This window comes from Neocloeon triangulifer, unplaced genomic scaffold, assembly GCF_031216515.1.
Source record: "Neocloeon triangulifer isolate White Clay Creek 2 clone unplaced genomic scaffold, ASM3121651v1 ptg000002l, whole genome shotgun sequence".
Lineage (NCBI taxonomy): Eukaryota > Metazoa > Arthropoda > Insecta > Ephemeroptera > Baetidae > Neocloeon > Neocloeon triangulifer.
The window spans coordinates 4,731,640-4,759,206 of NW_026775545.1; the positions used below are offsets into that span (position 1 = coordinate 4,731,640).

General features: G+C 35.0%; 1 protein-coding gene across 3 annotated transcripts in view; it reads left to right on the top strand.

The window, feature by feature from the left end:
• Positions 1-27,567, top strand: part of LOC132204357 (neurotrimin-like) — a 113,598-nt gene that overhangs the window by 48,369 nt on the left and 37,662 nt on the right. For all 3 annotated transcript variants that reach the window (XM_059632847.1, XM_059632829.1, XM_059632838.1), the window contains one exon: positions 26,976-27,085. Coding sequence is in view for 2 of the 3 variants with exons in the window: in XM_059632829.1 (XP_059488812.1) it covers positions 26,976-27,085 (110 nt within the window). In the remaining variant the exon portion in view is untranslated. The remainder of the gene's footprint in view (positions 1-26,975; positions 27,086-27,567) is intronic.

Here is a 27,567-nt window from a genome sequence, read left to right on the forward strand (position 1 = left end):
ACATATTATAATTGAAAAATTGGCTCGGAACTTGGAATTATATGAATATTTAACAAGCCTTTATTCATTTCTAAAGATATAAACATTTCATATTATTAATTACCGAATTTATTTGACTCTAATAATTTATGTTTCATTTCGATCATTTAAAAATTTAAAAATATTTGTAATCACAATAGTTAACAAGCATGGAATAATGAATAAAAATGAATCTTCAGTAATTTTTAGATTTTTGGTAAGATTAATATAATTGAAGCAACCTCTGTCTTATATAAAATTGCAATAAGTGCACAATAAATAAACTTTCAAAATATTTCACTTTTCACTGTGTCATTTATTTATCATTTGTATTTTTTAATAAAAATTTAAAAAAAAAATTAAAATAATTTAATTTCTCAACAAAATTTTAAAAATATTAGCATAATACGATCAAATGTATTTAATTGTAAAACCTATAAAACATATTTTTATTACATTTTATGATGTTAATATTTGGTTAAATCTAAAATTTGCACACAATTTGCAAACATTTGCATGTTTCAATAATAATTACCCTTGTAAAAAAAGTCATTGTTTAAAAATCTTATTGCTAGTGTATGGTTCAGTTTTCTCTCTTTTGGCTTTGAGATTTGAAATAAAAAGGGTGCCACAGAAAAACACTTTCCATTTCCTATTTCTCAAAATTTAACCTCGAGCTAAAAATAAAAATTTGAGCCAAGAAACGGGGATCAAAGTTAGCCCCTCATTAATTATTCCAGTCGATTGACAACGGCTGTGGCGTTGGCAATTTGGGGCCAGTTAGTCAAGGAGCCGTCGGCACCGGAGTTGACTAGTAGTGCAAGTACTGCGAAACACTAAGTAAACTGTGCGAGAAAGTCAAAGAGAGCCGGTGGTTGTAAATTCATGGGCACGGGACTCGGGGAGGAGAGAAGCCACTTCTGATGGATTCAGTCAATATTTGAGGATATCTCCTTTTACATTCCGACTGCAAATACGGCTCGACACAAAAAGAGAGCCAGCTGATGCTCATCTTTAACTACTACCCTTCGAGTTTTCCCTTCTCGCGGTTTCCGATGCACACCAACTGATTAGCGAGAAGAATCCCCTCTCCAACTGTCTCGTCGTGTCTGTCTTTGGAAAAAGCTGCGGATTTTCAGGCCGATTCGCGTATAAATAATTTATTCCCACCGTTACTCTTCTGTTTGCCTTTTCCTCTTTTCCGCGAGAGATAAAATAAAACCCAGAGCTAAGTCTTCGAGGAGGAGAAACTCGAGTTTTGGGCAAATATAAAATGACTCCCTCTTCCTGATATGTTGAGCAAAAAGTCGGTTGAAAACTGTTTTTGCATCTTTTAGAGGTGCTCTGATTAAAAATTCATCACTCGGGCTGAAAGACGACATCTATTCTAAATGGATTCTAAGAAAAGTTCGTTTTATCTGTTCAGGAAGTAATTTTCCTCATTTCAGTCTGATTTTCAAAATAACCTGAGATTTCATTTTATCTGATGATTTAAGAAAAGGAAGCATCTTGAAGTAGATTGGATTTGTAATACCAAATCTTTGCCAACACAATCATTTGATTATGAAAAAATTTACAAAGTAAGGTTCTCAATCTGTTTTCAAATGAAAAAATCAGTTCAAAATTCTGACTCTCTTGGCATTGCAAGAATATTAAAATAGAAAAAAAAATCAGTTTTCTTGCTCGTTTTATTTTTGGAGACATGAAAATGTGGAAGTTTAAGATGCCCAAATTGAGACAATTCTGAAATTTAAAAAAATAATTCATAAAAAACCAAAAGTCACCCAAACCGCTATCTAATTGCAATGTATTTTTTTAAACAAGAAATGATTTATTTGAAAAAAATTAGGCATCTACGTGGTAAGAAATGATCATTGTGGAATGAAACATACGAATACAAATTATTTTAAACAAGAATTGCAGGGCCTATCATTCTGCTCTCCATTTTTGTGCCGAGGAGATTAAATTCGCTCGCCGCTTCCGTTTTGCATTGCACGTGACTGTTCCCGGGCAACCCTGTTAGTCTTTGTTAGGTGGCAAAAAGTACGAGATGAGCTTCCCTCCTTCGCCTCTTCTGCGCTTCTTCTTCTTCTCTACTTTTCTCGCAAACGAACCTTGTATAGAAACCGAGCGGTGGTGGAGCTAGGCGGCTCAAATCCCACGGGATACACATCAAGAGCGAGCAAGAAAAAGTGGCGGGGCTGGAAATTAACTACCTATTGACCTTTTCAATAGAGAATCAGCATTGGTAACTACGTAGGTGTGCATTCTGGCCGGGCGTTCGGGCCGAGCTCGGCTAATTTGCAATTCAATGAGCGAGCTCGGAGGAATCGCAGTCGCCGCCAAAGAAAGATCTGTGCACAAAATAATCGCCGTGTGTATCTTCGCTGCAGCAGCGGATTTCTTTCGATAATGGGAATCTGGAAAAGGCAATTTGCGTCGCGTAACAAGCGAGTTAGTTTGTTTTGTCAGCCTGCGCTCGCCGTGATTTATAAAACCAACCTTCCGAGAGGTAATAAATTATAAACCAATCTAATTTAATACGTTTTCTTCTTTGTGTATTTTTATTATAATTTGTGATATTAGGAATTAGATAACAGTGATTGAAAAAGTGTGAAATATTATTTTTAGAGTTGAGCTAATTTGTGAGCATCAATTTGCAACTCGCGATTAGCGGTGACACTCCATAATCTCAAGACTCTAATGTTTAAAAAAAAAAATACATTATCAGTGATACATTCTCACGAGAAAATTGCAGATAAAAAATAGAGAAAGATGCTTTTAAAACTGAGGTTTAAAAATTTGCTAAAAATCAGTCATATGAAGATTAAGAATTTTCAATCTGTAATTTATAAAACTGATCAAATTAGCCTCCGCTATTTAAATTTAAAGTTGAAAAAAAAAATATATATCGAAAGGAATCGTTAATTGGAAATTTTAAAATGATTAAAACCAAATTATTGAAGATTATTATATTAAAATATGATATAATATGATTATATAGTATACTTCTTTAAAAAAAAAATTAAAAAAGTACTTGATTCTTTATTGCAACTATTGACACTTGACTTAATTTTTCTTCCACTCTGACGAGTCAGTTTAAACGGAATAAATATGAATTTATTACCAATTTGTTCACTATTTTAGCGCGATTTGCATTTTGTACTCTAGCAACACACCCACAATCGTATATTATAGAATTTGCAATGCAAACAACGCATACCGCCGCTCGGGGTTGCTTGCCAGGGTTTGACGAGCACACTATCGGCTTCTATGTACACACCGAGTTGAGTGTGTACACGCGCTTTACGCCGACCGAAATCATTAGGCACAACAAAACATGCTCGGGTGCTCTGCCTGCCCAGCGTATTCCACACACACACGTAAGCCAACTAACCACACAATGCTTTTTGCTCAACTATAAATTTGGTGGATAATTAATTATTCTTTCGTTTTAGAATTTACTGACGTAATACTTCAGCCTACAGGGAAAATCGGCAGAATTAATTGCAATCAAGAATGTAATAAACAATCGGAAATTGAATTAAGAATATATTCTCTTCTTTCTACTTTTTTTTGGCACAAACGAAAATGTTAATTTTTCTTTTAGATAGATAGAGCATTTTTTGTTGAATTTTAAAATTCAATTTTTTGCGAATGCCCAAAAAGAAGCCAAAAAATAGAATCAAATTTAAAAAATCTAACTTAACTTTGCCAATTATAAACAATGTGCATTTTTTTCATCAAATTTGAATTTAATTTTAGTTCTGAATTCCTCCCCTGAAAATCTCAAAACAACACCTTCTAACGCGATTCAAATAAGGATAAAGCTCGAAATCCGTGGTGCTTAGAACACCCCTTGTGTTCATCAGGTATTAAACAAAATTTGTCAGCAAATTCAAATTGTCGGGACACGGGCGACCTACAGTATAGCTTGCTTGTCATGTGTTTTCACATACACGCCGTGTCTCTCTTTGCAAACGGGAATAATTGGAGTCCGGGGGTGCTTTGATGTCGCAAGGTTGGCCCACGTGTTTCGGGCCGATTCATCTGCAGTGTAGCCGCAACACGAAATTAATCAAGTGCTGTGCATACATACACACTCGCCCCACACACACACGGTGCGGCTCCTGTTGGGTTGATACGATCATCGCCCTGTTGTTAATTAATAATTGAATTATCTGCATTGATACAAACTGTTGTCGTCTCTGTGCGTTTATGCGATGGACGGTGATCTATTTTTGCGGGCCAATATGCGCGCGAGTGGTTCGTCGTATAATATAAAATAATGACCCCCATGCTCGGCAGGCGGGTGTACACTATGGCGACACACATCGACATTACAACTCCGGGGACTACTTCGTTATGCATATAAGGGGCAGTGGCGGATCTGGAATCGTCGCCGTTCATTATTCGCCTGTGTAAACGCGTGTTTCCGCAAATTGGCTGGGCTTTTGATATTGGGCGGCTCGACGGTCTCCGAGGGCGGGTTTCGCATCAAATTGGTGTTTGAGTTTGATGGGCAATTAGTGCAAGGGCCAAGGCAAGAGAGAGTCAATTTTGATTTCACTATTTACAAAATACAAAGTTTAAAAAAATTTCCAGTTTTTTGTATCAATCATTTTATTGATAATAATTTTTCTTAATTAAAATTTTTATATTGAATATTTTTAATTTGATAATTGTAACCGACTTATTTGCATAATTAAATATTCTTCTTATTATTTTTTATCAAATATACAAAAATTTGTTTTATAAGCAAGTTTTGTATTAGTAAGAATATTTAAAAAAAATTATGGAGAATGGAAAATGAGGAATGTTGTATTTAGAATTAATATAAAGTGTCAAACATTGATAGTTGATTATGTGATTTATTTCATTTTTAGAAAATGAGATAATGTAAATAATTTTGCATGTTGTGCATGCCATAGAGATAATTAGAAGTAATTGATTTTATTTTTTAACATTTTGTTTTTCAAATAAATGCCGAGAAATGCAATTTGCTTTAGATATTATAGTATACTATGCAAAAAGCACATTTGCATAATATCTGCGTCATGTGCAGATTTGCATGCAATTCGATCAAACACCTCTACGAAAACCAATTTAATATAAATGGAATCAAATATTGCTATTTATGTTCAGCATAGCGCAGCAGTTCCCAGTATAGAATTTAATTAAACCATCAAATACATTAATATGCAGGTGAGGAGTCGCAACAAAATTTTAAATTAAAAATCTTTTGTAAAAGTTCAAAAGGTCCTCCTCACTTTACGTGGTGTACTTTTCTTTAGACTTTTGCAGGCCCGAAAGTTGCATTAATTTGGGTGAGAGGCGAGATTCGAATTCGCCGGCCGTCGAGCGAGAGCGGCGGCAAGTGAGGCGTGAAATTGAGAAAGTGTGAAAATCTCAATTTTTGCAGCCATCCCCCGGTGATTGCCCTGTGAGTGCCGGCGCCTGCCGCACCGTTTTATACATATTATTATAAGCCGAGGAAATCTTTCGCTCACTTAATATGCATTACGCACAGTCTGCCTCCGTGCTTGTCACTCGGCTCAGCACCAAAATAATCTTTTTCGGTTCCGCACTAGAGCAAAAAATTCCGGTAGAGAATAAGAAGGAAAGAAAATATTTTGGGCCGGCGGCGGCTCCAAATTGTGTCGGAATAATCAAATACAAACGAACAAGGCGAAGCAAGCAAGTGGAAAATGCGTGCAGCGGAACGGAAAGTCGGCCAAATGAGCTGACTCGGTCTTTTTCAACCGGAAGTCGCACAAGGGATGCTATTTTTTTTAAGGAATTCCGTCCTCGAGGGTTTGTTTGGTCCATTTTGTTTTTTGTAATTGATTTTAACGAGCACACCGCGGTGGCTTTTCCATGGTCTGTTGACTTCGGCCGAGGCGTTCGTTTGCTTCGGCACTCTCGACCAAACTTTGACAAACAGCAGCACAAACTTTTACATGCTCTCTCAATCACGTAATTTTTCGGGCCTCCCTTTTAGCTGCTTGACTTCATCGCAGGTCGGCAGTTCTACGCGTTTCTTTGACGAGAATCGCGCTCAATGAGGTCTATTTTTGTGAGCTGCCAGATATAGGGAGGGAGTGGGAAAAGTAAAGTGAGAGAGAAAAGTTGGTTCGTGGTCTACCTGTTCTGACAAAAAAATCTTATTTTAGGGGGATAAATATTGTGTTTTATGAGATTGTCAATTAATTGCTACAATAGTCCTCAATTAAAGTGGAGTTTTTTTTAAATTTTTTATGATATTTAATTTACACAAAGGACAAAAAGAATAAGACATTTTTCATATCTGTTTATTGAGTTCATATTATTATACAAATAAAGCATTGACGTACTTTTGAAAAAGTTTTTTTTCAATTAATAAAAAATAAATAAATAAAAGATTCTTATTTGCAAAAGAGGACTTCAACCTGCTTCAACCTATCATTTATTCGGTACAATATCCAATGAATGAAACTTCCTTTCATTAAATTATAAAATAATTTAAGATTTTGTTTTGTACCAATTCACATTCTCGTCCTATTAAAAAGATGCTATTTCAATTTAAGCGTCGTCGCAAAATCTGCAGCTAAAGCCCAACGGCAACTGTATTTTATATAAAACTGCTTTTCAGATTTTGCCCCGAGAGCACCGAAAGTTGGGGCGCTTTTCCCACTTGTCGCGACGCGTCGGGAAACGCCGGCAGTTTTTTTTTTCCTTGCAAAGCTCTGCTCTCGGTGTGTCTTTTTGCGGTGGGGCAAGGGTTGCTGCGAGCAAAAAGAAGAGGGGTGTGTATCGCGGAGGGCAGGAAGCGGCTGTGTGTTTTAAATTGCGCTGTTATACCTTGAGGCGTTCGCGCACCGCGCTTTGATAATAAAAAGAGAGGGTGCTGCGGAGACAGACACAAAGGACCGCCGCGTGTGACATTTTAAACAGCGCTAATAATTAATGAAGGCGAAATAAAAACGTCGCCCCGCCGCGATAGCCACTCGCGTTTCGCGTGACGTTATCATTCATACGGCCGCAATAATAAATACCATTTTAAAATTAACGCAGCAGAGAAATGGAATTATTTTCTGTCGCTTATCTACGCTGCTTTTTCGAGGCGAATTCGTCTTTCCGTGCAGGAGTGAACGGCCCTTTGTGTAATTATTCTTTGTAACCCCATCTCGGCGGCAGTTACACTAAATCAAGGCGGAACAAAAAGGTGCATGCATATGTTTAGCGATGTCCTCTCTCTCTGATGGAAGACACTAATGATTTTTGTTGAAATTATTTTGCCTGAAAAACTTACAAAGGTCCAGAGATAACGGAAAGTTTTTTTTGTATATCATTTGAAATGGTAACGTTCGGTCCTTTAATTTTGTTTATTTGTTTCATAAAAAAATATATATTTCAATAAAAAACTTCATGTTAAATAATTTTTTTTATTTTCACATGACATTTATCAATAATTTAACACGTTAAAAAAAAATTATTATTATAGTCCTTTAAAGTATTGTTTATTTTCATTTTTGCAAGAACTTTTATATTTCAATTTTTAATTTTTCATTCTTATTAATAATGATTAATTAAATGTCATTTTTTAAAATATTTTTCCTTATTCACTTTGTTTTCAATTTTTCCCATTAGAATGCTGCTGATTTATTATTATATATAAATAAATTCATACAGCATGTTCATCATCTGTGTAATCATTTGGATGTAATATAACATTAATTGAATTGCAGCAATGGTGTTGTAAATCATTAATCATTTACAATAAATAAAATAGTAACCATGAGGAGTAAACTAATATTATGTATTATGATGTTATAAGGCTTGAATTGCATTCATTTCATAAGGGTTTCACTAAAAGATGGTTCTAGCTTGCATTTCACACGTGTTAAGAAAAGAAAGCAGCATAACACATTAGCATTAAAGAAACGAACTGGAATATAAATTTGTTTTTCTTGCAGGTTCATTCAGTTTCAAAATGCAAGCGAGTGGAGATGATTATTGGAAACAATAAAAAATAAAATACAATTAAAAACTACTTAATTGAAGTCTGGCTAGCTTATGTAGGTTTTATGGTGTCAATTGTCCTTTATTCTCTCAAAGAGATTAGGCCCGGTTTCAGATTTTTAATATTTCTCCCACAATTGGTAAATTCATTGATATGCTTGGGTATTATTTATAACTTTTTTCACGCTATTAAAATTTTAGGCACTCAGGAAACAGTTTATTTTTATATTTAAGTTAAATCAGAGCAAGTGCATGGAGCTCCACTTTAGTCTCATTCTCCCTCCAGAGAGAGTTCAGAGAGTGTTAGAAAGAAAATAACTCATCTCCGAGCACGTCCCAATTTCATTTAACTAATGTGATGAAGTTTCGTTAATGGGATGTTTCCACGGCACATTAGAACCCTTCCATCCGTCCTCTCTTTCTCTCAACTATTATATTTTCTTTCAATCCCGGTGCATTTTCAGTTAGAACGACAAAGGCGACGACACGGGGATTTGGCGCAAGTCGCGTTTTAATTTATTTATGCGGCAAGCAGAAGTGCAAGAGGAAAAATGATCAAAATGTATGGAACACCCGCCCGGTGAAATATTCGTGAGCATCATGTGCGAGCTGAGGCCCGGGGGCGTTATTAAGACAAATGGGGTGACGAAACATCATTACTCTGTTACGACTCTTTATTACTGCCGCTGTAACATTAGCGTGAAATATCATCTCGGGATGCAAGAAGTGCAGCCAGAGAAACAAAGCACTAAAAATAAATAGCCCCTGGCGACGCCGCCGACAACAAGCTATTTTCGCCCGTGTCGCAATTTTTAATCCGTCTCGCAATCTTCTCACCTGCGCCTTGTTGTACGCGGCGTGAAATTGCGGCTGTAAAGTGGCGTTTACACTCCGACACACGCCATATATACGGAAGTGGAGTGCTGCACCAGGGGCAATTAACAAATCTGTTAGCTTATTATATTTATGATCGCAATTTAAAATTATTTTTATTTTTTATTGGTGCTATTTTCAATCAACTAATTCAAGTTTAACGAGTGAAATATTTCAAACAAGTTTTTGGAGGATGAGAAAATATTTCTATATTGAAGTTTGAGAGTATATTTCACTATTACAACTTTTAAATTTCTGAGGCAATGTTTGCAAAACAGGGAAAGTCTTATGAAAAATTCCTAAAAATAGTATGGTTTTAAATTATTTTAATAATTGAATGTTTGGGAAGAAATTTATTATGCACTTTCGAGTATAGCGTGCAATGATACTAAAAAAAAAGATGCTGGGGTTCATTTTTGTAAAAAAAAGCATTAGTAAGATTGCAAGTTTAGTATAAAATTTAAATACATAAAAAATTTAAGCAAGAAATTAAAAAAATGTAACCTATTATTTAGGTAATATGACCTTTTGTTTTACTGGTTTTTAATTAAAATGCATTAAAAACATTTACTTTATAATATTTATTTACATTTTAGATTAGTGACGATAAGTATTAATTACATCTACTTTTAATTATCACGCAATATATTCGTAAATTTGGACAAATAAAAAACAATAATAATAAATTCCTCAGGTCAGAACATGATGACTGTCCATCAAGTTATCACCATATTATGGTATTCATGTGTCTGAAATAATGTGCTAGATTATTATTCAATGCGATTGTGATTAAATGAATCTTATACTTACATAATTCAAAATCAGTATATTATCTTAGATAAGTAAGTCTAAGAAATTTCCTTATCATATCGTGACTGTTTTAGTAAATATTCTACTCTTTATATTTAAATATAAATGATGAATAAATGATGATTAACTGATGCCAAAAAAGATAAAATAAAAAATAAACAAATACCCCAAATAATAAAGATTGGAGCTTGCCTTCCGCAAGCTCAATAAGGGCACAGGCCGACAAGACACTTTGTCTTGACCTGACCAAAAAAAAAAAAAAAAAAAAAAAAAAAAAAAAAAAAAAAAATCCCGCAAATAAGAATTACATTTTTCTAAATTTTTAGCTTGTTTTCCTTTCTTCGTTTTTTGACTGCAAAAATATGCAATTTTTGCCGCAGAATCTTTGTGACCGATTAAAAAGTTGAGCTATTTTGGCGAGGGTGTGTATATCGAGTATGGTCGTCGCGCGTTTCAGTTATTTTTTTGCAACTCGCTCAACGCACGACTCCGTATCGCAGGCGGGCTGGAAGTTGGAAAGCTGTTGGAAATCCGTGGCGCGTGAAAGCCTTTCGCCTTAGAGTGCAAATATCCCGAGTAAGGGCTGTTGTGTGATTACATCAACAAGCACTCAATCACTCTCTCGTTGCTGTTGACACAAACTCGCTCAGACACACACACGCCGCTCCCTGATATAAATAAACGGGCCTCACTCGCCCGATACAAAATCAAATCTTGCGCAAATATTTGAGGTCTTTTCATCCGCCTGTGTATGAAAGAGAGCGACCGAGCTGAGCAAAGTCAAAAGTTTGCGTCGGGCAATCTTGAATGGCCGCGCGGCTCTCTCGTTATTTTGATAAATGCGAAGAAAATTTTGTTCAATGGCGAAAAGAGGCGCAAAAAATTTCCTGTCTGGATTCCGCGACAATTGTTGCCGAGTGATTTTATGCGTACCGCGCCGCCTTCAAGAGAATAATTGCATGTAAGATAATTGTGGATGCATTAGTACTTTTAAAAGCTTCTCATGCAATTAAGAGAGTTGGAGGAAAGACTAAGTTCTCGTGAAATCCGCCGTTTCCAGGGATGAACGAGACATTTGAGAAAATATTTTATAACTCGGCAGCTGCATTTTGAAATATTTCAAGTTCTATTTTTTGGAAGAAATCGCTTTAGGCAAGTGACATTATTTTCAATTAAAAAGTAATTTTTATACTTGAGTCAAAATAGAAAAATTATAGAATGAATTCAAATAATGAAATGAATTGTGCAAATTGTTTTTGTTATTAAAAGTAATTTCATTTTCAGAACAAATTGTAAGAAATTTAGAGAACTGAAATGGTTCCGAAATCAATTTAAAAAAAAAACGTCCAAATAATTATTGTAATGATAATTTTCTGTGTTTAAATCATTATTTTTAAAGTGTCATTTCCAAGAAGATCGTAAGAAAAAGTTAATTGGTGCAATTATATTTCAAATATTAACATGCATGATTGATAAAAAAATTGTAAAGTGAAGAAATCGGGCTACTTCCTCCAGTTTCGATCATGGCCTGCGACTCTATTTCATGAGCAGGAAAAATTAAAAAAATCAGCAAATTGAAAAACCACATATTTTTGAAAATTTGAAATTGTTACTAAAATTCAACTCTCTGTCACGGAAATAATTTTCAATCAATTATGGAAAATTTCAATCCAAACTCATGTGCATCACAATAGTTATACATTAAAAAATTTCACACACACACACATACATTCTGGCCTTAAAATTTGTATTGAATTGTTAGTAATTTCCCAATTTTCAAAAGGTTAATTAAAAATTCATCAAATTAGATTCTGATTGGTTTTTTCCATTTATTTCCAATTGGATCGAACCAAAAGTATTTGCAGCAGTGTGAAATTGGTTGGCTTGCGGCTCATGATTGATTGTGTTGTGATGCTGCGCTTTCAATTAGAATTTTATAAAGCACTCCCTTCACCGCCGGCGGCGCTTGCAAAAACCTTTTTCCACAATACTTTTAATTTCCAGAACATAATTTCAAAATTCACCCCGAAGGTCTGCGTTTTCACGCGAATATCAGCGGGTTCAATTTAAAGATCGGCTCCAGCGTGTTTTGGCAGCAGTCGGGAAAGAGAGAGAGCGGCACTTAGCTCTCAGAGGTCATGCATCAAAGTGACGTGTTTGCACTCGATTAGTCAAATCGGGAGCTAATGTCGCACACCATTGAACCATGTGATGATACAATGACCCATTTGCAAAACACTCGGGCCCGGCGCTGATATATAAAGAGAGCTAAAGGCAGAGGAGACGAATTCAGCAGCTCTGCTTGACGTTATCGACAAATTCCATTGTCTCCAACGGAGGACTTTTAAAGTGGAGCACTTTAAATAGGACAAAGGATGTATTAAACTGAATGAATTCAATCAAAGTTGATTTAAAAGTTGAATAATAAATAGTAATAATTCTCAAAATTAGCGAGAAATCTTTGCAAATATAAATGTAACCTGCTGAAAACAAAAAAATATGCTATTTTTATGTAACAAAAAAATTTAATTTTTGGTGGATTAAAATTATGTATAAAGATTTTAAAGTTTTTAACTAGAAAATCATAGCAAAGTTTTATCAATAATTTGCATTTTTTTTAAATCAAGCAGTTTTTCACCTATTTTTAATTTAACAAAATATCAATTATTTTTTACATGCAAATTTTGATGTCTTTGTTTTATGCTTTTTTGGTGGAAGTTGTTTAATTTTGTCAATTTTTCTAAATAGGGATTATTTTAATTGAAATTATTTCTTTCTTGATGCAAGGTGAAAAGTCTCAAATGAGGTGAAAATAGGTTATTATAAAAATAGGTTTAAATGCCGGAAAAGGCATTAAATCTAAGTTTTAACTTACAAAAGATGTATCGCCGTTAGTACGTTTTAATTCCTTTCTCCATGTTAAAAAGTTAATTTTTAATCACATTATTCTACAACCTTACCCCCATACAGTTATTGATTATTATACCTCTTTCGTAGCTATTATAAATTACCACTTTTGTTGTAATTTATGTATAATTCATAATTACTGTTTGTTATTCAGAGATATTTTATCGCTCTATACTTCAAAAGTTATTTATTTTATTGACTGCATATCCAAAAATAGTGATTTTAAAATAAAATCATAATTTAATAATTATAATAAATTTAAATATCATGAGAGGTCATAAAATAAAATAATATTTTACAAATATAATATTTTTTGATTAAATTTTAAATACACTCTCCTGATTTTTAATCAAATTATGTAATTTTTTTTATCCCTGATCTGCTCTGTAAGCTATCGTTTTTCACTCTTTTCCGCGTAGATCGCGTGCTGAGGTTGCATATTGTTGTTTTCCCGTGCCTTTTCCTGGTAAGCGAGCAACATTGGCTTCTCTCTTTTTTACACACAAGTATTTCTTCTCGAGCGGCTCGCGACTTGCGATTTCTGTTGCCCGGATTATTTTCCCTCTGCACCACAAGCAAGCCAGCAAGAAAGTCTATCTGACAATAAAATGTGTCTCGGGCAGGAAATAAATATCACCAGCGTTTCTATTTCCTTCAGATTGCTGTCGCTTATTAAAGAATACATGGCGAACGCGTGCTACTTCACGCCATTATCGATTTCCGCGGACACCCCCTTTTCCCCAACACGTGGCGAAAAAAATTAACTTTCCGCAGCAGGACCCCCGCTTCCAGCAAAAGTGTCTGGCGGCAAAAATTCAGGCCCCCGAGGTCGTTATGCACGCGTCATAATTCCTAAGTGCAGATTAAAACTCAACAAGTTCGCGCTCCGTTACAAAAAGAGGCGCGGGCGGCCGAGATTCCTTCCTCGGAGCAAACTTTGCCCATTATGGGCAAATTGCTGCGCGTCGAAATTGAATCTGCGAAAAATCCACCGCCGCGCCGAGCACTTAATGATGTTTTGATAAAATAACAACCATGTCGGGGGTGGTGCCTTTTGTTTGACTTTCGGACCGCGAAAGTGCTGCTGCGTGCAATTTCATCTGCGGTTCGCCGCACCCACGCAAGAGCAAACCACAAATGAAAAATCGCGGTTGGCCGCGGCGAGCTTGCGAGAAGGGCCGGCGGCGGCGAGGATGCCTCCTTGGACCGAGAAACTTTTTCAAATGGACCTTGCCCTGCTTAAATTTGGCCAAAGTTTGGATTGCAAGGAGGCTTTAAAATAAAGCTTTAATAATCATACATAATTAAGAAAATTTGTTTGAAGAAGTTGACACTCGAGGAGATGATCATGGAAATGAAGATTCGGGCTTTTCCTCGTTGCAAAAAATTGTTTTTTAAAAAACAATTTTTTGCAACGAGGAAAAGCCCGAATCTTCATTTCCAATTAAGAAAATATTAAGTTTAAGATATTTATATTATTGATTATATTTTATTTTACTTTTAATCTTTATGAATATATGGTTTATGTAACATATTTAATTTCTTATCTATTTAAAATACTTTAATTGGATTTATTTCAAAACTAGAACCAAAATGACTAAATTAGAAGCGCAAACCTAAATTTTATTTAATTTTGCAGGCAAAATTTAAAATATTAATTTCTTGGAAGACACGTTTATTAAAATTCAATATTGAAATCTCAAATTGTAAATTGTCAGTTTTGGACTGGTAATACGCTTATGAGTATAAGGCAAATAATTTAACATTAGGAAATTTTATTAATACAACTAACAATAAGTGACTTGGGATTAACACGATAGGGGAAAATAAACACTAATGAAGAGGATGATTATTATAGAGTTATTAAACTACATATTAGCAGCAGCCGAGCAAAATTTGAAAGAAGACAAAATTGAGAATTAATATTTTTTCTTAACTGACCGTGTAAAAGTAAAAACTCAAAGCAAGTAAAATTATTTTTATAGTGAAAGAGATTGTTAAATTTCTATGAAAACAAAGAGTCACAAAGAGGGAAATTAATTTTATACTTAAGTCATTTATTACATACGCTTACTGGAGTTGCTGAAAAATACTTATATATAATAATAAGACACAAAAATATACGCAGAGAAGCAATTGATAAAGCAAAAAGATGGTCTATAGCGTTTGACAAATGGCCCGTGTCAGATCGCGGAGAAAGTCGGAACAGCGCATATTCGTTTCTTCTAGAAATTTGTATCAATATGACGAATGCTGGGAAAATTTCTGATAAGCTCGTCCGGCACTACGTGACCTGGAACGGTTTTCATTTTTCACCTCAGCGTTTAAATCACGATTTGTGCATGAAGGGCCATTGTTAAACAAATATGATTAATTCAGTGGAATTTGTAACCAGCCAACATAAATAATTTTGTATTTTCAAATATGCATAAATTTTCTGTTATTTATCTATGAGAATTTTTATTAAAATTCACTTAAAATAACGAAATCACCTCTATTATTCACCGAAAGGGAAAAATGGCCCAAAACAACATAAATTTGCCCAAAGTGCCTGCGAGCAAACCTATAGAGGAAAAGTGCGAGAAAAAAACGAGGGTCGATCCGGTTGCAGGCAATTTTGGTGCCAACCTGGCTGGAAGGCGAAAAGTGTGCCAATAGAATACTAGTTTAGGAGCAGACACGAGACAAAATATTTATTTTTCCCACCCGGCGTTGGGAAATGTGCACGTGGTGCATGCCACTGCCGTACTCACCCTCCGCTAGGGGAAGCCGCCGAGAGCTGAGTCAATCCTTTTTTCGCATCGAAAAGTTTTTCTTATTCTCATCACTGAATGGGCTCTGGCGTGGTTTACCTTGAGCGTGTGCTGCTAGTTTAGCGGTGATTTATTTATTGGTTTAAACCGCCGCTCTTGTTCCCAAACTCTCCTTTAACTCCCCCTAAACTCCGTCCGTGTTTTTCTTTCTCTCCGAGGGTACTGAAAAAATAAATCTGCTCATCTTTAAAGAAAATGTTTACCTTAAAGCCCGACGGTGCTCGCCGGTTGTTATTTTTAAAATGTAAATTCCAATTAGAAACAACGCGCCGCGGAAGAAGCACGGGTTAACGCATCAGTTCACCCCGAGTGCAATTACAAGGAGAAAGAGTGGAGTTTGTGTGTGTGTGTGTGTGTGAGCGAGAGACGCAAATGCAAGGGAGTAGTGTGCTCATTAAAAGAGAGCCTGTGAATAGCGGCGTGCGCTGGCTGGAATAATGTGATGTGTGTTTACACTTTTGTGGATTGGATTGCCTCGCCGCGCTCTCTTGATAAACGAAGTTGCGCGAATTCAAAGGCGGGCTGTATATTCACTTTTATTTAATAAACCTTCCTCTCGCTGCATGTATGTGTGCACTCGGCGCAATAATTTGACAAGTTGTTACTCGCCGTCGTCATGAGGTCTGTCGCAGACTCGAGTGCTTTGTCTCTCTCTTGCAATTAGGATTATATTTTATCAAGCGAGAATTTTTTCAAAAACAAGTTGATATTGGCTAAAGAAAACAGTAATTATCTTTGGCTATACAAATTAATTGGCGTATGTTGCAGATTTTGTAAACATTTAATTATCAAGTCATCTTCATTAAACTTCATTTACACCTCAATAGACTTCATATATTTGAAAATAATTTAATCAATGGATATTTTGCTTAAGCCTACGTCTACCCCTTATATTAATTGCAAAAAGTATGCAACATACAAAGAAAACATTGCAAAAAATTAGTGGGTTGGGTCTTCTTAAAAGATATTAGAGCCTTAAATACCAACATATTAAAGCAAAGGTACAAATGAGTAAAAAAAACTTAAACAGTTTTAATTGAGGGGCTGCTTTTTATAAAAATTATCACTTTTTCTCAAAAAATGCATCTTTTAATTTATGCATAGATAAAAAAAATTGAAAACAGTATTATTTCAATTTCGTATCATAAATCCCTTTTTACAGATTTCTGAGCAATTAAAAATCTTGGAAAATTAGCAACAAAATTGAAGGCGTAAAGTTTGGCGTAATTTGTATGAGTTTATAATTCTGTCTAATTAACAATAATTGTTAATTAAAATCAGGTTATTAATTAGTAAGCTGCTTTTCAAAGAAAATCCCACTTGTTCCACCGTTTGATACTATTATTGAAGCAAAAATAGCTAAAATATGACCATTCCATTCCGTTCAGTTAATTGGCTAAACTGTGCTGCTTCTGAAAAAAAAAATGAGTTTGTGCTGCCAAAATAAATTTTCATTTTTCTCATTTCAAAATTCATTCTTACTTTTGAGGCAATCATGTAACAAGGCAAATTATGTCAATCTGATTGAAAATGTGCGAGATAAGCTTTGACTTTTAACTTAATATTTAATTTTGTTTTCACACACGCGACTTTTTAATGGATCTTTCGAACATTTTTAAAACTTTTATATCTGAATCTTCCTCTTTGTTTTTGTCTTCAAATCTCATCAGTTGCATCAAATTCCAATTCTTATTTCCCATTTGAGCAAAAAATGGAACAGAGACAATTCCGTGAGTGGCATTTTGTTTTTTTAAATTGATGCAGATAAGGTGCTTTCGATGATGCAACGGGATCTTGCGCACGTCCCTGGCCATTCTCCCCATGCACATTTTGAAGTCTGTTGGAGCGGCTCGTTCGTTCTTTCGCCCACTCAAGATTGTCTAGGATTTATTCGGCCGCGCACAGGCAATTTATCATCACTAATACCTCACCAACAAAATACGTACTGCCTCGGCAGCGGCAGCATTTATGGCGAGGGTATAGATTGCTCACTCGCCGCCGGCTGCTGGCTTTCTTGCTCGCTTGTTTTTTGTGCCCCTCTCCCGACGACGAGGGTTGAAAATCGAGTCTTAACTGTTTTACGCCAAATTAGCTCGCATTAAAACCGGACCTTCATTAATCCGAGCCAATTACAAGTGACAATCAAGGCAAAAAAAAAAATCAAATTTGTAACATGGGGTGTGTCAATAATAACATAATAATGCGGATGACAAATTGTTTCTCCCCGCTTCATTTATTGTTCTTGTTTTGTTGAAACTGAAGCAATGTTTATTTAGCACAAACAAGAATTGATTTAAAAAACTCGGATTAGCTATTTTAATCACTCAACAATTTGGTTGGAATTCATAATTAGATCAAAAGGTCGAATGTTTGAATTAATTATTGACACAGAGTGAAACAATACCAGTTTTTGAAATAAATCAGTTGATAATTGTGTTTAGGTTGATGACAGTGATGGGTGAAAAGTATTTAACTTGTTTGAAAATCGTTATTAATTTCCTGGTTCAAACAAACAATCATGCTGATGAGTTGTGCCCGGTTTGGATATTTTGAAGCCTTGTAAATTTTCGCGCTATCTCTTGGAAAACAGCAGATGAAACAAACAAATCACCTGATTGGGTTAAAAAACAATTTTGTTTCCCTCTTGTGTTAATTGGTGCGTCAATCGATTCCACTTCAGGCAATGCGACAAAAACTGGAATTGAATTTATACCTCTTCAAAATGAGGCAATCTAATTGGAAAAAATATACATTTCTTGATTCATATCAACTTGATGAGTTGAAATTAAAATCGGCTTTTCCTTCATAAGTGGTAAGACTTGCCATGGTAAATTGAATACCTTCTTAAATGATAAATAATTAGTTGAAATTAAAGTCGGCTTTTTCCTCCTTACGCTGATTGACTGGTTTGCTTTTTGAGTTGTTGTCAAAATTCACAGCGGGAAAGCAGATTTTAATATCGTCTCCTGTTAAAGCCACAAAGCAATCATCATCCAATTAAATATGGTTAATATTTTATACCGAGATATTAAATTATCGAATCATCTAAATACTATGAAATACTGTGCATAATTAAATGATAAAATGATTAGAAATTTTAATTCTAGTAAACATGCATTCGGTTTTCAAAAAATTATATAAACGTGCATCAATTTAAAAAAAAATCATTTTCATTTCCTCTGTTGTAATTCTTATAAATTTTCTAATTTTTACAATATAAAGTAGTGGTGTACATAAATACCATGTTTCTTAAGATGATTTAATATAAAGTACCTTTAAAATAAAATTAAAATAAATGTTTTTGAAACATATTTTGTCGCAAACTTGAAACCGTAGTTTATGAGGAAATCAGAGCAAATTCAATCAACTGTCTACGTTGGCGCGTGTTTAGACGTTATGTGTCAACACAAGTCGCGACACTCGCTCCTTTTGGCTCTCACCTTGCCCTCAGCAGGCGAGAAGTCAAGCGCCTATTAATTTAAAGGGCTTCCTCTTGCGACACGCACAAGTGCGGCGCAAAAATTCTGTTTTCCCAGTCTGCTCGGTTGGCTGACGTAAGTAGCTCCGGTTTTTATTTAATTTTCGCTCTCACGCATATCAAAATTAAATTATCGCCCCTTTTCCTCGGGGCGCAAACAAGATTTAATTTATTTGGCAGCGCCGCCGCCGCTCGTTTCTCTCTTTCTGCAGCTGAATTATGAGACTGAGAGAGGGATATGTAATGCAATAAAGCACATTAACTGTTAATTTCACTGCGCAAAACTGGGGCATTTAACTATTAATTTCGTTGCTGGTGCACATATTATAGTTTGCGACCACAAAACAGCATGAACGGTAAATGGCAGAGAGTTTCGAGTTCTCTGCTCGTACTCGTTGGCGGTTTTGCTGGCGCGTCGCGTCTCGACTTGTTTGCACGTACTTTGCGTGCTACATCGCGATTAATTATTAACGTGCAACTTTTGCTTTTATTGTCACTGCCAAGTTAAGTTAAGGCGGTCCACAGGGAGCAGGATTTGCATTTGGTTTATTTCGATGCCATGGAAAAAATTCGAACACATAAAATTGTCAAAATTTATATATTATTTAAATTTTTATTGCTGTTCTTTTCAAATAAATTGTTTTCAACAATTTGGAAAATGTCACAATTTGAACAAATAAACAACGATAATAATGATAACTACCTTAAATAATAATAATAATATTTGCTTTGAAGTTCATTTTTCATTTTCAAATTTAATAAATAATTTTACCTTATTTTATTTTTTATAAAATTAGTTAATGAAAATAAGCAATAATTTTTGCAAATTTCAAGCAGCAAAATTGATAAAAATTTCTAAATTGAATTTCAAAAATTGTGTATTTATATTGTTTTAATGAATATTTAAATTTTTCTGAAGGCTTCTAACGAATTGTATTAATAACAAAAGCTGAGTCGTTCATTATCTGGGTGTTTAAATTAATCAATTTTAAATGGAGAATATTTTTATTAAATGTAAAATATTAAGATCCAGCAAAAATATTACAACAAAAATCAAACAAACTTCTTGAACATTCGATCAAATATATACAAGACTTTTTCTCACAATAAGTTATTTTTAAAATTTAAATTTAATTGCGTGGTAGTACAAGAGATCGAGAGAGAGGGAGAGAGTTGCAGTAATTAATTGTGCAGTGCTTTTGACACAGTTTCGCGGTCGCAGCGTGAGTGTGTTTGTTTGCGGGGCGAATCAGTGGGGCAAATGGAAATTCCTGGGCGACACGCCGAACGAACAAGTCCTGTTGTGCTGCCGGGTGCACTTCTTGCTGTATTAATATAGAGGGAGGCGCAAGTGCGGTGGAATTACAGCCCGGCACACACACACCCTCTCCAATCTGCGCCACCGGCGGCTTCATTTGTTATCATCAGAAGCTAAAAAGCTGTCGTCGCGCACATGTTGAGCTGCTCTAATTGCAATTTCTCTCTCGGCACCAATCTCATCTTTAAGTCGCAGCTGTGTCCCTTTCATCATCTCTCGGCGCTGTCGTTTTGGTGAAACAACCGACGCACACCAAAAATCAAAACCTCAACTTAATCAAAGTCTCCGTCCTTCCTTATACTTAAGGCAAAGGTGGAATTTGAATAAAAGCTCCTCTCCGAGAGAAGCGAGAGCCAAATTTGCTGTCGAAGACTCGGGCGTTGTCAAAGGGAGTCGGATTAATTTCCCCGTTTGCAGTTTTGAATAATGGATGTCTCATTATGTGGTGTTTGATCGATTGGTTTATTGGCTTCCATTATCTCTTCTCTTCCTTGTCAAACTTCAATTATTTATGGACAGGAATTATTGCGTTATTTCATTTATTTTTATATTTAACTTTTGCCTTCATTTTTAGACTTGTTGCGAGAGAATAGATGAATTGAATTTAAGCTAATTAGATTAATTTTTTTTTATGAAATATGCATTTATTTAAATTATGAATTTCACAGAGAATAGGGAAATTTAAAATCAAGGCATTGGGGAGAGAAAATGGCCTGATCAATTTTTCTAAAAAATTAACAATCTACATAAAAAAAAAAAACTGCAAATTGTCTGTTTATTACAAATATTTAAATTTCTTTTAATAGTAGGCGCCTGTTTATAAGATTTGTTATCAATGTTAAGTTTAAAATGTATAAGAAAAATGATTTAAAATATCTGGCAATAGAAAATTAGCTCAAAGTTTTAGCACTGATTGATATCTTCTTGAAATTCAGCCAAACGACGTGCTTCTTATTCTGTGCCATCAAATCTCAAGCAATGATCGGAACAAGAGGAAACAAAAAGATTTCGAGGCACTCGGGCGCGCGTCTCTGATGGCCGATTTGCCAATGATAGCACCCGAGTCATTCCGCAGCGCGCGAGGCTCGTTTCATTTTGATCCGACCAAATCTAAAACAATAAAGCGCCGCGAAAGCTGTGTATGCTTTTTTATGGATCGTTACATTATATTCAGTCGATCAAGCAAAAATAATGCCGCGCGCCTGCTGTGGTCACATCTACAGGCCTTTATGAATACCAAATTCAAAGAATACAAATCAGCGCAGCACCAGCCTGCCGAGTCATTCGGAAACAAAAATGAAATATTGTTTCGCTCGCACCCACTAGTGGAACAACAACAATCAGCACCCGCTGATCGCGATTCTCGCAGATGCTGTGCACGCCATCAGAACTTTTATAGCGTGGAATGGAAACTAGATGCTTCAAAATATTCTTTATGATTCTTATATTTCCATTGTTGCTTTGAAATTTGAATTGAGCGGCTGAACAATTTAAATAAAATAATTAATTCCGTGCTACCTCTTCTTTGATGCCAGGTTTTTCAAAATTAGTTACAAGAGTTTAATTTAAGTCCAATAATTTTTTATCACAAGCTGTAATGAACTTATTCTAAATATGTCAACACTAAACAACTATGATACTGAATTGATTGTTAAAAACTGAATAGACAAAAGTTTCCATTTTGTAAAATATATAACTCTTTAAGTATAATTATTTGCTTAAATAATTTTTTTGCTGACAAAACAAATTCTTAAAAATATTCTTTAAAATACATCTGAATGAAATAGATATTATTTATCATTAAAATTTTAAATATTTAAAAAAACCAATTAAATTAATAAAGTGCAGTTCATTAAATGCAAAATACAAATTAGAATTTCAAATTAATTTATATTTGCTAGCAACTTTTATTAGTAGATTTTGTTCAAATCTTATCAACTTTTAACCATGTAAATTAAAATTATTGTAAACGTAACTAACAATAAGATATTATTTTATTTTATGAGGAAAAGTATTTTGACGTGTTGCACACTACTTTGAGGTTTTTTTACGGTCTTTGCACAATATTTTATTACTTTTATAATGTTACAATTTGACAATGATTTTTAAGGTTGCACCAAGATCTTGTAATAGAAAACTTTAAGTCACTTCAAGCAATATTTTATCTTTGCTACTTTGAAGAAGAAAGAATGAATTTTACTTAAATTTCCATATCTGCTTTGAAAATAATTGCATTAATATTTTTTGGGGTCATAATTAAAATAATTATAACTTCCATATATTTAAATCTCTTAAAATTAATGAAACTTCTATTATTAAATTTGATCCTAAAAAGTTATCTCTTTTCAACAGAAAGGTATTTTCCATTTTGTTTGATAATAAATTTAATTAACATGGCCATTCTATTATTTATGAACCATATACCAGCACAAACGCCCAACACAAAACCGCAAACTCACATCAGATGGTGGACCTAAATAAATTTGGCACTTGATAAATTCGATCTCTATTCAGGGGCGTTTTTATTATTCCAATTGGCAATTTTGGCGAAATGAAATCAAAGCAACGCGGTAAAAATGTTGTTCCGCTCGAATTGTTTGTTTTCGGTTTGCGGACGAACAAAAGTGTGTACCTGCATGAGAACACAAATGAAATATTCACGTTTCAATTTCCTCTCACCCCCCTAATATAATCGGTGCGCTCTCATAAATGTGCAAACGAATTTATCTCGGCCAAGCTTTGGAATGCTGATGGACTCTCTCGGCACCGCGATCAATATGAATATTGGCAGAGGGTAATCGTCTTATTTCTTGACAAAAGCCGCAGCATTAAAAGAGCCACTGCACGCGTTCGGCAGCCATAGGCAACTGTGGCGGAGAGCAACACCATTACAACGCATTATTAACACTCGCCGGGCGCCGACACTTCTGCAAAATAACCATTTTTAACACCCTCGTGCACCCGCCCGACTTTTAAAAGCTCCCAAATTTCGGGGCTTAGCTCCACCGTAGCGAGTGCGCCGAGTAAACACGCGGATTTTTTTTATCATTTTCATTCGCGCCCGACCGTAGTGTAAAATGTAATGTGTTGCGGGGGTGCTTGGACCAAAAACATCTGTGCGGTTGTTACGTTTTCCTTCGTGCCGTGGCCAATTGAAAATACCCATTGCGGGTACAATTGCCTTCATTAGCACCAGATAAACTGAGAAATAAATTAAATCACGTTTCCAAAAATGATTTATGAAACTTAAAAAACGGCAAAACTGTGTATCCACATATATTTTATAATTCCTAAATGCGTCTGGTTCAATTTCCAGTTCAATTTCTTTTGATTATGTCAATTACTTGATTTTCAATTTCGCAGGTAAAATATAATTTCCATATCAAGATTAGTCAAAAATGTTTGTGAATGTAAATATTTTTTGGTAAAAAATTTGCACTTTTATCATTTTTTCTCAAACTATGCTTACAACGTAGTTTTAATTAAAAGACTGGCACTTATTTGACACTCAAAAAGTAAATAAAGTTTTATATTAAGAAAAATTTCAGCTGTAAATTTTTCTAAAATAGGCACCAAAGAATCAATGGTTGTTCCCAATCTAAAATCTTTAGCTTTTGAACGTATTTTTTGTTAATTTTAGTTTTTTTTTTTTTTTTCAAAAATTTCCCAATTAATTTTTACTGTTCCTAGAAAAAATTGATTTTATGCCTGCGTAGAATATCGGTTGATGGACTCCAGGCTGCTATAATTAAAATTAATAATTTTAAACAATATTATTTCCGCATATTAATTATTATTGTAAGTATTCAACTAAAAAACGGAAGAAGATTCCAAAAACCATGCAAAACAAAATTGCGCTACCTTTTTTTGGCAAAATAATAATATGTTTTGCTTATTTATTGATTCATCAATGTTTTCTTTGAGAGCAGAAACATATATCGATTGTTGAATAGAAAGAGTACCGCAAATAATACAATATGAAGAGAGGAAAGGTGTGTTTTTGGCTTATTGGGGCCACCAACGCCTAAAATGTAGGCCGGAAAAGGTGACACGAAAATCCATATTAGTTTTGTCGTTTGTTGGTTCGTCATCCAGTCTTGGTGCTGCGGTGTGGTTGACAAAAACGGCTCAATTACAAGAGGTAAACGCCACCGCTTAAACCAACAAACAAATAAATAAACTGCGGCTGGCCAAATATTTTGATATCTGATGACAGCGGCGAGTGGCGCGGCCTGAAACAACAAACGCGATTTGTTTTAATTTGCGCCGGCCAAGCTCTATATAATTTGAAACGCCGGCGCGTTTTCGCTTTGTCCGCACTTCCTGCCGACGGGATAAATTATTACCCTCAAACTGCAATTACGCTAAATGCTGGGGCTTTGCCACTAGAATAGCGCGTGGTGTTATTAGCGGGCGAGAGCTGCTGCTTTAAGGATTAGTCGGGATTAAGCGGCCAATGGAGCTTGAAATTTGAACTCAATACGCCTGAATTAAACAGATTCCGGCCGTCTAGATTTCACTGGCCCGACACACAACTTGATGGATCGACAAATGCGAGAGAGCAAAACTAACTTGTTTTGTTTCTGTTTACTTTTTCAATTACCAAGAGCGAGCAAGAAAAGTTGGTCCAAAAATGCTTGATTATTGTGATTGTTTTGATGGATTAGAATTGATTTTTTGCTGGCAGCCGCGGAAGCTGATTGATTGACCGCCTGATGAATGGCCCTCCTATTAGTAACAAGAGTAACAATAAATATTATACGACAAAATATTTTTTATCAAAAACCTCTTAAATCGAATTAAAAAATTAAAAAGTCTAATGAAAATATAAAATTACTTTTCATGATTTGCATTATATTAAATAGGATGAACTGGACTTTTCCTTGTCCATGAAGTTTTTTTCAATTTTCGTAGTCGAGCTGTTGTTGTCGTTGCTGTTTTTTTTTTTTTTTTTTCAAAACAGCTGCCCTATAAATAAAAGCCGAAATCACAACCACTGCCTTATATTCACTCGAAAAATTGTTCCTAGTGGACTGTTTTTAACTTGCTTTAAGGACAATACATACAATTAATTTAATTAATATCGGATACCATGATTCTTTCTTGAGTGAGAAAGTATAAGGTGTTTTACTGAAAGTAATAATTAAAAAAACAATACATACTTACAATAATAAAAATAACTAAATTAAGGTTAAATGTCAAATTTTTTAGCATTGCATTGAAGTTTTTCTGATTTAAAGGTTAAAAATGTTATTTTATTTAGTAATTCATTTTTGCTTTTATAGTATAATTTTGAAGAATTCACAGGTATTTAATAGATTTATAACTAATTATCTAAATAAACATTATAAGCACAATACATTAATTTTTTCTGCAAGTTTAAATTATTATATTAGACTATGTGAGCCATACTTGCTTAATATTCATAATTTTACCAAGTGGTTCTTTCCAGATGTTTGAATGACTTTATGGTATTGATATTAAAATAAGGATAAAACTTTAAAATTAATTAAATACATCGTAAGTCAAACGTATTGAAGGTGATGATCAATCAATCATATAATAAACACAAAAATATTTGTCGCGCTCTTTATTAATGAACGTTTTACTTTCCCTCTCATAATTAAGATTACTTTACTTTATTTTAAAAAGTTTTGCATTTTCTTAATTTCTTTAATGATTAAGATAAAATAAAGTAGAGCACACATAATGAAAAAAACACGTTTGCTTGAAATAAGCATTGCATTTTCTCCCTAACCTGGCCCAAAGGGTTGCCAGTAGCAGCCGAGCAGCTGATTATGTTTTATTTCGCCATTGGAGCCACCGGAGGCTCCTGTGCGCGCTCTTTGTGCTTTTTAATTTTATTTATTTCTCGCAGATTTCGTGCCCTTTGTATAATTTCATTACGTCGGAAGTTTATGATGCTTTTGTTTAACATCCACATTGTGTTTTCTCCTCTCGTACATTTTATTTGCACTTGACTAAATCTTCTTCCCCCAGCAGCAGCAGCTCGCGCGCTGCTTTGTAGTTTGTGTAGTTGTTTTCTCGGGAGAGAAACTCTTCGCCAACCGACTCTCGCTGATTCTCTGCACCACCAGTCATCGCGCTCATATAAAATCCCTCGTGCCTTTTGCCGAAATAATTAGCTAATAGACTAAAGCTGCACTCGGCGAAAGGGAGAAACACTCGCTGCACCTTAAAACAAAACTAACTCTAGAAAAGTCGTTCCCTCTCGCGTGTTTATTTCGCGTCGCTACGTGTTTTGCAAGGCAAATCTAATTTGTTCGATGCGCGATCCGCGTGACTTCGTCTTTTGTTTTCCGCCAACGACGGAAATGCAATTAACAAGGGGGTTGCTCTTAATTTTCATTTCACCAATTCATTTAAATCTCACCCTAGCAATTAGAGGAACATTGGAGTAGCGTTGACATGTTGCTAAATTAAGAAAATTAGAGGACAAATGTATTTAATTCTGTGGGTCTTTTTCTGATTGGTTAATTTAAAATTTTAATAAATGGTAAAGAAAAAAAATTCGCCAAAAATAATAATAAATTATTATTATGAATTAAAATTCACAATTGTAATTTTTCTAGAATACAAAAAAAATATAAATAAATTATGATTTTCTTTGCTGCTATGAATATTTCTGGAAATTAATCTTATATTTTGAAACAAGTTTCTTGAAAGCTCTTAACATACTGTCTGAAGAACTGCACTCGAAAGTAGTTCTAATCAAACCTTCTTGTCGATGTTGCAGGTCCTGCCCAGGAGGACCCCGAGTTCACCGACATCATCGAGAACATCACAGTACCAGCGGGCAGGAATGTGAAGCTGTCGTGTTCAGTCAAGAACCTCGGCACCTACAAGGTACGTAATTTGACCAACGCACACGCCGTGTGTGGGTGACGTATTATTTAATAACTCCCCCATGGAGCGAACAAGCGACCAAGTTTGCTTTTGTTTCCGCAACACGCCTCTCGAAAGACGAAACCTCGTTGAGCGCGAATTCCGTTCCGGTACACACAAAAGAGGCTTTAATTAAAATTGCAAAATCTGGAGCCGAATTTTTTTCCGCTTATATAAGCCAAAGTGCCGCCGCCAGCAACTTTGAGCGCCGGAAAAAAAATACGCTCCCGCGATGCTGCAGAAAGAAATTCTCCCTCCGCTGCATCTATCCCTCAACTAGCTGCAGAGTAACTTTGCCATTCCGTTTGATCTGCCGATTTGATGCTCCCGTCCGTCGGGCATCTATCACGCTCGCATGTGATAGAGTGTGTCGTCACCGGCATGTCTGTAAATAAGTAAGCAAATAAAACACAAGCGCCCCTATTCGTTTTCTGTACCAACGA